The sequence below is a fragment of the Durio zibethinus genome, chromosome 12 (assembly GCF_047325235.1).
Source record: "Durio zibethinus cultivar Kanyao isolate XHJ-2024 chromosome 12, ASM4732523v1, whole genome shotgun sequence".
NCBI classification, from domain to species: Eukaryota; Viridiplantae; Streptophyta; class Magnoliopsida; order Malvales; family Malvaceae; genus Durio; species Durio zibethinus.
In genome coordinates this window covers 11,725,747-11,736,384 of record NC_143173.1, presented here as the reverse complement: position 1 = coordinate 11,736,384, position 10,638 = coordinate 11,725,747, and the positions used below count along the sequence as shown (strand labels likewise).

Here is a 10,638-nt window from a genome sequence, read left to right as displayed (position 1 = left end):
TTTTTCTATTTCTGTAGTATAGTGACCTCCTCCAAAAAAACAAATAAGTTTAAAAGATTGTACCTTACCATTTATTTATTTATTTAACAATCGAAACAGTTGGGATTTGACCTTATCAATGCATCATACCAGCACCTACTTTATAATTAATTTATTCTCTCATTTTTTCCTCACATTTTTTCCAGTAATTAATCATATAGAAACATCGAAAACTTCAAAGTTGAACCACCAAAAAGCTTTGTATATTTTCTTCATTGCAACTGATCCAATTCTCACATTTCAATCTTAAGCCCCCATGTTCATGTTCATTTAGTCTAATCGCCATACAAAAACAAAAAGAAAAGAAAAGATAGGAAACGAAGAGCAAAGAATGAAGCCTCCTCTCCCTCCACCGTCTTCCTCTTCTGTTCTTAGAAAGGCACGTCTCTCTCCTTACTTCTACACCTTATTAACCTTCATTGCCTTCGTTGTCCTTCTTTATTGTGAGGACTTCCTCAGCATCTTTGGCCATGGCAGCAAGCTCGTCCCAACCCAACCCGTCTCTGAAACAGGTGAGTTAGTAACTAACTAACTAACTAACTAACTCAGTCGCATGCATTACTTTTCTTGTTGGCTTGAGGGTGTGTGTGACTGATACTATACTCTTGTGTTTTTGCGGTACTTAGAGAAGAAAAGAGAGACGACGTCGTCGACAGCACTGCCATTCGCAAAAGGGAAATTAGCCAACGAAGGATGTGATATCTTCAGCGGGAGATGGGTGAGGGACGAGCTGAACCGGCCACTGTATGAGGAATCGGAGTGTCCGTACATCCAACCGCAGCTGACGTGCCAAGAACATGGCAGACCTGATAAAGAGTATCAGAAATGGAGATGGCAACCTTATGGATGTGATCTTCCCAGGTAAATCTAATCAAACAATTCAAGACCCACTTTCCTATATGCTCTTTCTTCTTTCTTTCTTTCTTTCTTCATCTTTTTTTCAACATAAATGTAATAATTCTTGCAATTTTCCAACTGCCATGTTTTGGTTGTTTCAAGTCTTCGGGCATGGAAATAGTAATGCATGCGTTAGGATTTTGACAGGAACAAAATCACATTTGTGAGTGAGTTTATAAATGCAACTATGTCAAAATTATCTTATTTCCGTGGATTTATCTTCAGTAAATCTAAAAATTTAAAACGTAATACAATAATATAATATAAATATGATATAAAAATAAAATATAAAAATAATATAATTTAAAATTTTAATAATTATTTATATGAATTTAATAAAATTAAAAAAAATATAAATTATATTTTTATATTGATATAAATTATGATATTAAATTTTATATAAAATACAATATAAATAAATAAATTTTAATATTTTAGCACACAAAAATCATTATCTCTAACCAATGGCCCTTCTTCTCTTTGTTGGTCGGGCAGGAAATTATAGTGGGTCGCATGTTAGGGCCTGTCTAAGAATAAACTATTAGGAGGTGAGACCCATTACTTGCAACTAGTCCACGTGTCTGGTGTATTGGGCCCACTTTGATCTGACCCTGGAATCATATGATTATGCCACGTGGATTGTAATGGTATATTAGTTTACTGATGCTTAGTTCTACAACTAAGCTTGTGGAAAAAGATGGATATTGTCACATTCGTTATGCTGAAAAAGTAAACACTAAGTTAGTAGCAGCAGGTAAAATGGTATTATTAATTGACATTGATTTAATACATGAAAATCTTTGTTACAGGTTTAATGCCACATTGATGCTGGAGGCCTTAAGAGGGAAGAGGATGATGTTCGTAGGTGACTCATTGAACCGGGGCCAGTATGTTTCAATGGTCTGCCTTCTCCATAGAATTCTCCCTGAAAATGCAAAATCCTTGGAAACATCGGTCGATCAATCACTAGTCGTGTTCAGAGCCAAGGTAATTGGTTTAGAGAATTTCTGTTTAACTTCTATTAAGAGAAACTTGGAGCTTGTTTATTTGATTCGTGTTCTTTTGTTGTTTAGGATTATAATGCCAGCATTGAATTCAACTGGGCACCATTTCTCCTAGAATCGAATTCGGATAATGCTATTGTTCACAGGGTAGCTGATAGGATGGTTAAGAAAGATTCGATCAATAAGCATGGGAAAAATTGGAAAGGTGTTGATATTTTGGTATTCAACACCTATCTATGGTGGATGACCGGCCAGAAGATGAAGTTCCTGTACTATTTTCTTCTCCCTCGATTGATTCATCAGCTCTTTGCCTGTTTTGTTAGCTTATTTTTGGTTCAAAGAAAGAGGTCTTATGGGCTAATTGGCTTTATGTTTTGACAGGAAAGGGTCATTTGATGATGAAAAAAAGGACATAGAGGAGCTGGTAACTGAGGAAGCTTATCGTGTGGCAATGAAAAGCATGTTGAAATGGGTGAGGAAAAATATGGATCAAAACAAGACCAGGGTCTTCTTTACTAGCATGTCACCATTGCATATAAAGTGAGTAATAACTTCTGTCATATTCAGGAAAACTAATTCTTTGCTTCCTAGCTTGGATAAGGCCTGGCTATGGCATGAAAAATGAAACCACTCTGAATGGAAACTTTTATATTTGGTAGGAGCAACGAGTGGGGAGGTGAACCTGGTGGGAATTGTTACAATGAAACAACCTTGATTGGAGATCCTAATTACTGGGGATCAGAAAGCAAAAGCATTATGCAGGTGATTAGAGAAGAATTTAGTAAATCAAGGTACCCCATTACATTCCTCAACATCACTCAACTCTCAAGTTATCGCAAGGATGCACACACCTCGATTTACAAGAAGCAATGGACTCCATTGACTCCTGAGCAGCTAGCAAACCCTGCTAGCTATGCTGATTGTGTGCATTGGTGTTTGCCTGGCCTTCAAGATACCTGGAATGAACTTCTATTTGCCAAGCTATTTTATCCTTGACTATAATCTTCAATGATGAAATGTGAAATCAATCAGACAATCCCTCTTTGTAAATGGTTTGGGCCTGGGCAACATAAACTATTTTCATTACAAGTATTTGGCTCCTTGGAGGGGTGGTGAACATGGTGACAAAAGGGAAAAGGGTGGAAAAAGACAGAAAAGAGGAGGATTTCTGTAAAATAATAGTGATTGTTACAAAGAAAAAAGTCAACAAAGTGATTGAATTGATTGTTTTATAACTAGTCGAAATGAAGATTTGCATTTCACTTTTATAGAAAGTATTGGCACATGTTTGAAAGAAGAATAGAGCAAAAGCAACACAAGACATGAATCAAGATGATTCGGAGCAACAGCTACAGATAATCGTTCAACATTTTGGGTGCCAAAGGGCTGATCTCTAATGGATCATTGACCAGTTATGCACCATCCAATCCAGGGTCCAAGGAGGGTGGTTCATGCAGCTATTTTAGTCTCTGATGCTCATGAAACATACCAGCATTTCAAATTGCTGGAAAATTATCAGCAAATTAAGATATATAACAAGCTTTATGACCAAGACATAGCAAAAACAAATCATCAATCTTGCCAAAGAACTCGATTTACGGGCTTGAATCAAATCATCAAAACCAATTATTTCAGAAATTTCTTGTTAGCTTCTATGGTAAAATTAAATTGCGTCAGTTCAATAAAATGGCATAGCACTGTTGAATATTGATGTTTGACTCAGATGGAAATGCATTTGATATTGAATTTTACATGCATGTCCTCAGAAGACACTTTAACCTTCTTCTGCAAATTAAATGCACATATAAACTATGCATAATATAATTGAAAAGGTTACTTGATATTAATGCCTGGGATCTCCATTTGAGTAAGCCTCAAAATCTGTTAAAATCTCTAGAATGCTATATATACAAACCAAATTGCATCGAAGCATTGGAACTTTTGGTGGAGATTTCACTTTTTGCAAAGTACCATTTCAAAGTGAGCTTCCTTGAGGATGGCTTTCTAAAATTTTGAGATTACATCATTTCGTTTTGTTGGAAACTCCAAAAAACAGTGCTTAAAATCTGTAAATTCATGGTTAAAAGCGATCCTAATGAAGCTTTAGGCTTTTGTTTCCTACTTATTATCACATTCCAACAGCTAGATGTAATATACACTAATCTTTAACCAACACTTTCTTTTTTATTTTTTAAAAATTTAAGATATCATACGAATTATATAAAAATGGTGATGAATGGATATCCATTATTTCTGACATATCTGTATTCAAATTCGTTAAATATTTATAATATCTAAATCTATTTAAATATTTATTTAAGTTTAATATTTTCATACAAATCCAAATTCGTTTAAATAAGCAATATCCATTTAAATATCCGAATCAATTAAGATATTCATTTATTTAAATTTTATGTTAAAATATAAAATAAATAAAATTTAAATTCATCCTCAATTAATAATAAATAAAATTTATTTTTTAAGATTCAAAATCTTCTACAAATATAAAAGTTTATATATTTTATATATATAAATAGATAACGAATTCAAATATATATTTCTATTCATTAAAATTTAAACGAATTCGAATATTAAATATTCAAATAATACTATTTGTATTCGATCTGAATCCGTCATGAATAATAAATTTTTTATTCGAATATATTAATTATTTATTTATAAATATTTGAATATAACATAAACAAATTGAATAATAACATATATCTATTTAATTACTATCCATTGCCATCTTAGAATTTCAAATGTTTAGTTGATAATTGCACCATTTTTTTCATTAGTACCAGAGAATTTCCTATGAAAAATATGGATACCATTTAGTTGATCCATCCCTATTGGGTTGCTAAATCATATCAGCTGGATAGCACTTCAACACCTGCTTTTCTTGTTGAGAATTAGAGTAAGAAAAAAACGTACAAAAAGCCAATAAAAAAGAAGGTGAAATGCCACCAAATCCTCACCTAAAACTCTTAAAGGAAAGCAACCGTACTTTTATAGTTAGTGATTACACCATTTTTTTCCCTTACAAGTCATTGTAATAATGGGGTCGGATCATGATATGCCATCTTTAAATTAGGGACATCCTTAGCTTTTAAGCTAAGGGAAAATTATAACCTTCCACTACACCCACTACTCTTCATCACTCTTTTCAGAATATATTAGTAGAAATAAATTCAAATCAATTAAATTTTATAAATAAATAAGAGAATGATATGATTCCGAAATATCAAGGATAGATAACATGGCACCTATTTCATACCTACATTATATATATTTATATATTTAATAGATATAAAAATATAATATATATTTATTATGTTATGTTAAGTTAATATATGTTAGCTTTTTTTAATTTTAATTGTTATTGTGTAAACTTGTTTTATTTATAAGTTTAAATATTTTAATAACTATTAAATAGTTTAATATTTATTTTTAAGTTTTTTAATAATCACAAATACTAAAATTCCCATATCGATTAAATCCTCACCAAGGGTGGATATAAATTTTATTTAGATATGAACATGGGCACGAGAATGAAAATATTTTAAGAGAATGACATAATATTGGAAATGCTCTACTTATTCCATACCTACTCGGTTGATAGCTCTCTGTCCCACCGAATTAATTTTCAATTACTATTAATTATCAAATTAATTATTTAATTAATCACTTATATAATTATACTGATATCCAATTAATTATAAAAAACCACAAAAATTCAACCTAGAATGTAACAATCAAACAGTTAATCAAGACATGACGTGGTGACCATCAACCAATCATACTTTTTTTCCTCTAACAACTACAATTTCACAGGTCATCCAACTATTCAAATGTTGAAACTTTCTTCACAATTGCAACCCTTTGTATAGTTTCCTATATAGTTCATGAATCTACTCCTAAAACACAAAGTTACCATATAAAAATCAAAAGAAAAAGGAAAAAAAAATTTTGGTTGAAAATGAAGCCTCCACTTCCTTCCTCTTCATCTGCTGTTCTTAGAAAGGCTCGGCTTTCTCCTTACCTCTTCGCTTTGTTAGCTTTCATTGTTTTCGTTGCTATCCTCTATGGAGAAGACTTCATGTGCATTTTTGGACAGCTTGAACCAATCCCAGGCCGAGCTATCTCTAGACCAGGTGAGTTAACTCATTCAATAGCAGAATTTGGAACAAGGCTTTATGTTTTTTCTTGGGTTGACTGAGTTTTGGGGTTTGGGGTTAGTGAAGAAAAGAGAGAAGTTGCCATTCGCCATAGGGAAGACCGAAGAAGGATGTGATGTGTTCAGTGGGAGGTGGGTTAGGGACGAGTTGAATCGTCCTCACTATGAAGAATCGGAGTGTCCGTATATCCAGCCACAATTGACATGTCAAGAACATGGAAGACCTGACAGAGGGTATCAGAAATGGAGATGGCAACCCCATGGCTGTGATCTTCCCAGGTAAATTAAACTAAAACCTAGAATTTTCTTTCTTTTTTTTTCCCGAAAATTCTAAAGCCTTTAATTCATCTTAATCATATCTTCATTTGATTGAAGCTTTTAGTTTTTGTTTTTATCATTGCTTTTTCTGTTGTGGAAAACCTCAAAATCATACGCAAACTTTGTCACGTTCTCCTTGCTTTTATTGTTTCAGCTTTAGAATGAGAAATTTTGAAGCTTTTACATTCTTTAGTAATTTGCTTGATGAAAATAGTAATTTACGGATTCTTTTTTGTCTTGAAGTAGAAAATTTTAATCATTTTAATTGTATATGATAAAATTAAAATTTGATTAAACAAAGAATGTTCGTTGGCTGGACTTGGCAAACTAAAAATCGCCGGCGGTATGTCGGTCTACTTTGCACGGTTGTACACGTGCCAAGACGAAGTGGATCCTTGGCCACAACCCAGAAGGATCGTCAAATTGTCGGTGTTGCGAGTATGAAATATTTAGGTAGGACCCATCAAGTCTTTCTTTCCAAGTGTCAGTTGATGTTATCCTTAATTATAATATATTTTACATAAAATTTATGTATTAATATAAAAATATAAAATATAATTTTTTTAAAATCATATAGTTATTATTATAATTTTAAATCTTATCATTTTGATATTTTATTTTGATATTATATTTATATAATATTATTATATTATATTTTAAATTATCAAATATAAATATAAATATAAATATTTTATTATGAAAATTTTAATAACTTAAATAGATTTGGCAATTACAGTTGATAACAGTTAATAATAGATTGGATTCGACTCAATTTTTATAAATAATTTACAAAATTATGAATTTTTAAAATTAAAACTGAATTCGATCTTAACTTCAAGATTTGATCTTAATTAAATTGAGTTTTGCTAGTTTGGTTTAATTCAGTTCAACAATTTTTAAATTTAAATTTTTTTTGTTTTTTATATATTATTTTAATATAATTTTTAATATATTTAAATAGATTTAGGTATAATAATTATTTTTATTTTATAAAAATTTAAAATATATGTAAAAGTTAATAAAAATATATAATTCAATTATATTTGATTTTTTTTTAATTTTTACTTTCCAATTTAAAATTTGATCCTAACCTAATATATAAATTTAATATTTGAATTTTATCTGAACCAAATAAGAAAACATCGATTCGAATTAAACTAAACATTATTATTTCAAAACGATTATTGGTTTTCTTGAATTTTTTACTCATACTAACAATTCGTATCGTGTAAAATATTAATAATTTATGTATTGATGTTATATTTTATACGAAAATTATGTATTATAATTCATGTCAAAATATATTTTTTGGTTTTATTTTATCTTTATATGGTTATTATTAAAATTTTAAATTATGTTATATTTGTATCTTTTTTTTGTATTATTTTTACATCATATCACCGTATTGTATTTTAAATTATTATATTTAATTCAAATGCATGTTAAATATGAAATTTTTAAATTTCACAAACGAAATTAATAAAATAACAAATTTTTTGAACATGTATTAAAAATAAAAAATTAATTAAAAAAAATAATTTATGAGTCAATTTCTTAATTTAACTTATAAAATTAAAAATTCCACAAAGAGCATGTCAACTAAGTTTTCCAAATGAAAAATACATTAGTTAAGTATTGCTGTCCTGATCTAATGAACAGTTTCAATGCCACATTGATGCTGGAGAGCCTAAGAGGGAAGAGAATGATGTTTGTGGGTGACTCATTGAACCGTGGCCAGTATGTATCAATGATCTGCCTTCTCCACAGACTCATTTCTGAAGATGGAAAATCCATGGAAACCTATAATAATGATGCCCTGACTGTGTTCCGAGCCAAGGTAATTGCAAATTTGTTCAAATTTCCATGCAATTAGTAATTTTCACATTACATTGATCTTCCTATTTTCCTATCCAGGATTACAACGCCACCATTGAGTTCTACTGGGCTCCATTTCTTCTTGAATCCAACTCGGATAATGCTGTTGTTCACAGGATATCTGATAGAATTGTCAGGAAAGGTTCAATCAATAAGCATGGCAAGCATTGGAAGGGCGTTGACATTTTGGTTTTCAACACCTATCTATGGTGGATGACTGGCCTGGATATGAAGATCTTGTTTGTCTTATTTTCCCTTCATCAACTCTTTTCTTTGTCTGGTTCAGGGAAAGGTCTCGGGGCTTAATGTATAGTATGTTTCCACAGGAAAGGGTCCTTTGAGGATGACGAGAAAGAAATAATAATGGTGTCAACTGAGGATGCCTATCGTATGGCAATGAGAAGCTTGTTGAGATGGGTGAGGAAAAACATGGATCGCAAGAAGACAAGGGTGTTTTTCACTAGCATGTCACCTACTCATGCAAAGTGAGTAGAAATTGAACAATCTCTGTTTCTTACTATACGATTTCAGCATCTGTGGTTATTGGATTCTTCACATGTTGGCAGGAGCATTGATTGGGGAGGTGAACCTGGTGAGAACTGTTACAATCAAACAAGTTTGATTGAAGATCCTGATTTCTGGAGTTCAGATTGCAGAAAAAGCATAATGAAGGTGATTGGGGAAGTGTTCAGTAAATCAAAGTTTCCTATAACATTTCTCAACATCACTCAACTGTCAAGTTATCGCAAAGATGCACATACATCAATATACAAGAAGCAATGGAATCCATTGACTCCGGAGCAGCTGGCCAACCCTGTTAGCTATGCTGATTGTGTGCATTGGTGTTTGCCAGGCCTTCAAGATACTTGGAATGAGCTTCTCTTTGCCAAGCTATTTTATCCTTGAATATAATTTTCAATCATGAATTATACATCAAATCTTCTTTCTAATTGGTTTGCTCAATGATGGCCATGAATAAGACTGGACATGTAACCTTTTTTATATACAAATTTTTTATGTTTGGGGTGACTGTCAATCTAAAATATAATACGAATGCGATACAAAAATAAGATACGAAAATGAGATGATTTAAAATTTTATCAATAATTATATATAAATATAATAAAAATAAAAAAATAAATTTTATATTTTTATGTTGACATAAATTATAACATATAATTTTTATATAAAATATAATATAAATATATAAATTTTAATATTTTACACAATATAAATACATGAATTATTAAATTTTGATGTCGTTGGTCAACAAAATTAACATAGGGAGAAAAAAAGTAAAAAAGAGTGTCACTGAGTGATTGAATCGATTTTTTTTTTCAAATTGAATAATCACAATGAAGATATTACTTCTTAGCTAATTACACCATATTTATACAAAATATTTTTGCTTTATCGTACCATAGCGTAAACTCACTCGCTAGTTTGTCTCCCCCAATTTTTTTTTGGGCCTATAGAGAAACTATGATCGAAGTTCAGTTGGGCTTTTTAAATGGACCTATAAAGTGCTTCATTTTCAGCCCAGGCTTTAAGGCCTACGTCCAAAACTGGTTGGTTAAGCTTCCATACTTATATTTTATTTTTTTGAAATCAAGATAAAGTTATGAGATTTGAGATTAAACTTTAAATACATTGAAAATTAAACACGTAAAGTTAGATTTGATAATTTGAAATATAATATAGTGATAAAATTTTAAAAACATTATATTTCAATTATAAATAGTTTTGAAAGTTTTATATATATATATATATATATTTGCTCTAATATTCTTAGATCCCATGTATTAATCATCTTTCTTAGGCACTATTAAATTAAATATAATCATAACCATGTGCCAATTGACTTTTATTTAATTTTAAATTGTAATTGATCAATTAAAATGCAATAATTATAATATGTGTTAATTTCATAGGATACTATTCGATAATTTGCAGTGATATACATCAATATTCTTTAGATCAAGTGAGGTTGATTGCAAGGAAATGACAGTTACGAAGCTACAAGGCTGATATACAAATTTTTTCTAATTAATAATTATACAGATTTTGAGAGGGGAAAAACCTAAAAGCTGAGCTCTTTGTGAAAGAATTAAGCTAGATTGCTAGGCAATATCTTGGGGTGTAGTTGAATATAAAGATTATGAAAGAAAATGGTAAAACCATTTGTTTTTGCTAAGCTGTTTGAAAAAGGCAAAATCTTGAAAATACCATAGAAAGAAATAGAGTCGTTAACGACAAAGGTTGGAAATGACTTTAGTATTTGTGCTTCGATTCTTAAGTTAAAAATCAATTTTAAAAAAAAGAAAAAGA

The 10,638-nt window shown here is 30.6% G+C and overlaps 2 protein-coding genes across 4 annotated transcripts; both read left to right on the top strand.

Moving 5' to 3' along the window:
* The first annotated feature begins 255 nt into the window (after positions 1–255).
* Positions 256–3,495, top strand: LOC111296947 (protein trichome birefringence-like 33). Its single transcript, XM_089741614.1, has 6 exons — positions 256–551; positions 666–900; positions 1,746–1,923; positions 2,010–2,209; positions 2,322–2,480; positions 2,600–3,495. Exons 1-6 carry the CDS (start codon positions 371–373, stop codon positions 2,934–2,936), a joined length of 1,290 nt encoding a protein of 429 aa, XP_089597740.1. The 5' UTR covers positions 256–370; the 3' UTR covers positions 2,937–3,495.
* A 2,291-nt stretch (positions 3,496–5,786) lies between these two features.
* LOC111297345 (protein trichome birefringence-like 33) lies at positions 5,787–9,339 on the top strand. 3 transcript variants are annotated; one of them, XM_022892069.2, is made up of 6 exons: positions 5,787–6,094; positions 6,180–6,396; positions 8,095–8,272; positions 8,350–8,549; positions 8,637–8,795; positions 8,877–9,339. In XM_022892069.2, the coding sequence occupies exons 1-6, from the start codon at positions 5,920–5,922 to the stop codon at positions 9,214–9,216; spliced, it is 1,269 nt and encodes a 422-aa protein (XP_022747804.2). In that variant the 5' UTR covers positions 5,787–5,919; the 3' UTR covers positions 9,217–9,339. The 3 variants fall into 3 exon arrangements, with proteins under 3 accessions (XP_022747804.2, XP_089596703.1, XP_022747805.2); XM_089740577.1 differs by having other exon boundaries at positions 5,796–6,150; positions 6,194–6,396; XM_022892070.2 differs by having other exon boundaries at positions 5,892–6,094; positions 6,185–6,396.
* Positions 9,340–10,638: the final 1,299 nt, after the last annotated feature.

Excerpts from the sequence above, each read along its gene's own strand:
- LOC111296947 (XM_089741614.1), top strand. The coding sequence starts at position 371 with ATGAAGCCTCCTCTCCCTCCACCGTCTTCCTCTTCTGTTCTTAGAAAG. Across the intron at positions 552-665 it reads CCAACCCGTCTCTGAAACAG|AGAAGAAAAGAGAGACGACG; the intron begins GTGAGTTAGTAA and ends TGCGGTACTTAG. Across the intron at positions 2,210-2,321 it reads GGCCAGAAGATGAAGTTCCT|GAAAGGGTCATTTGATGATG; the intron begins GTACTATTTTCT and ends ATGTTTTGACAG.
- LOC111297345 (XM_089740577.1), top strand. The coding sequence starts at position 5,920 with ATGAAGCCTCCACTTCCTTCCTCTTCATCTGCTGTTCTTAGAAAGGCT. Across the intron at positions 6,397-8,094 it reads CATGGCTGTGATCTTCCCAG|TTTCAATGCCACATTGATGC; the intron begins GTAAATTAAACT and ends TCTAATGAACAG. Across the intron at positions 8,273-8,349 it reads TGACTGTGTTCCGAGCCAAG|GATTACAACGCCACCATTGA; the intron begins GTAATTGCAAAT and ends TTTCCTATCCAG.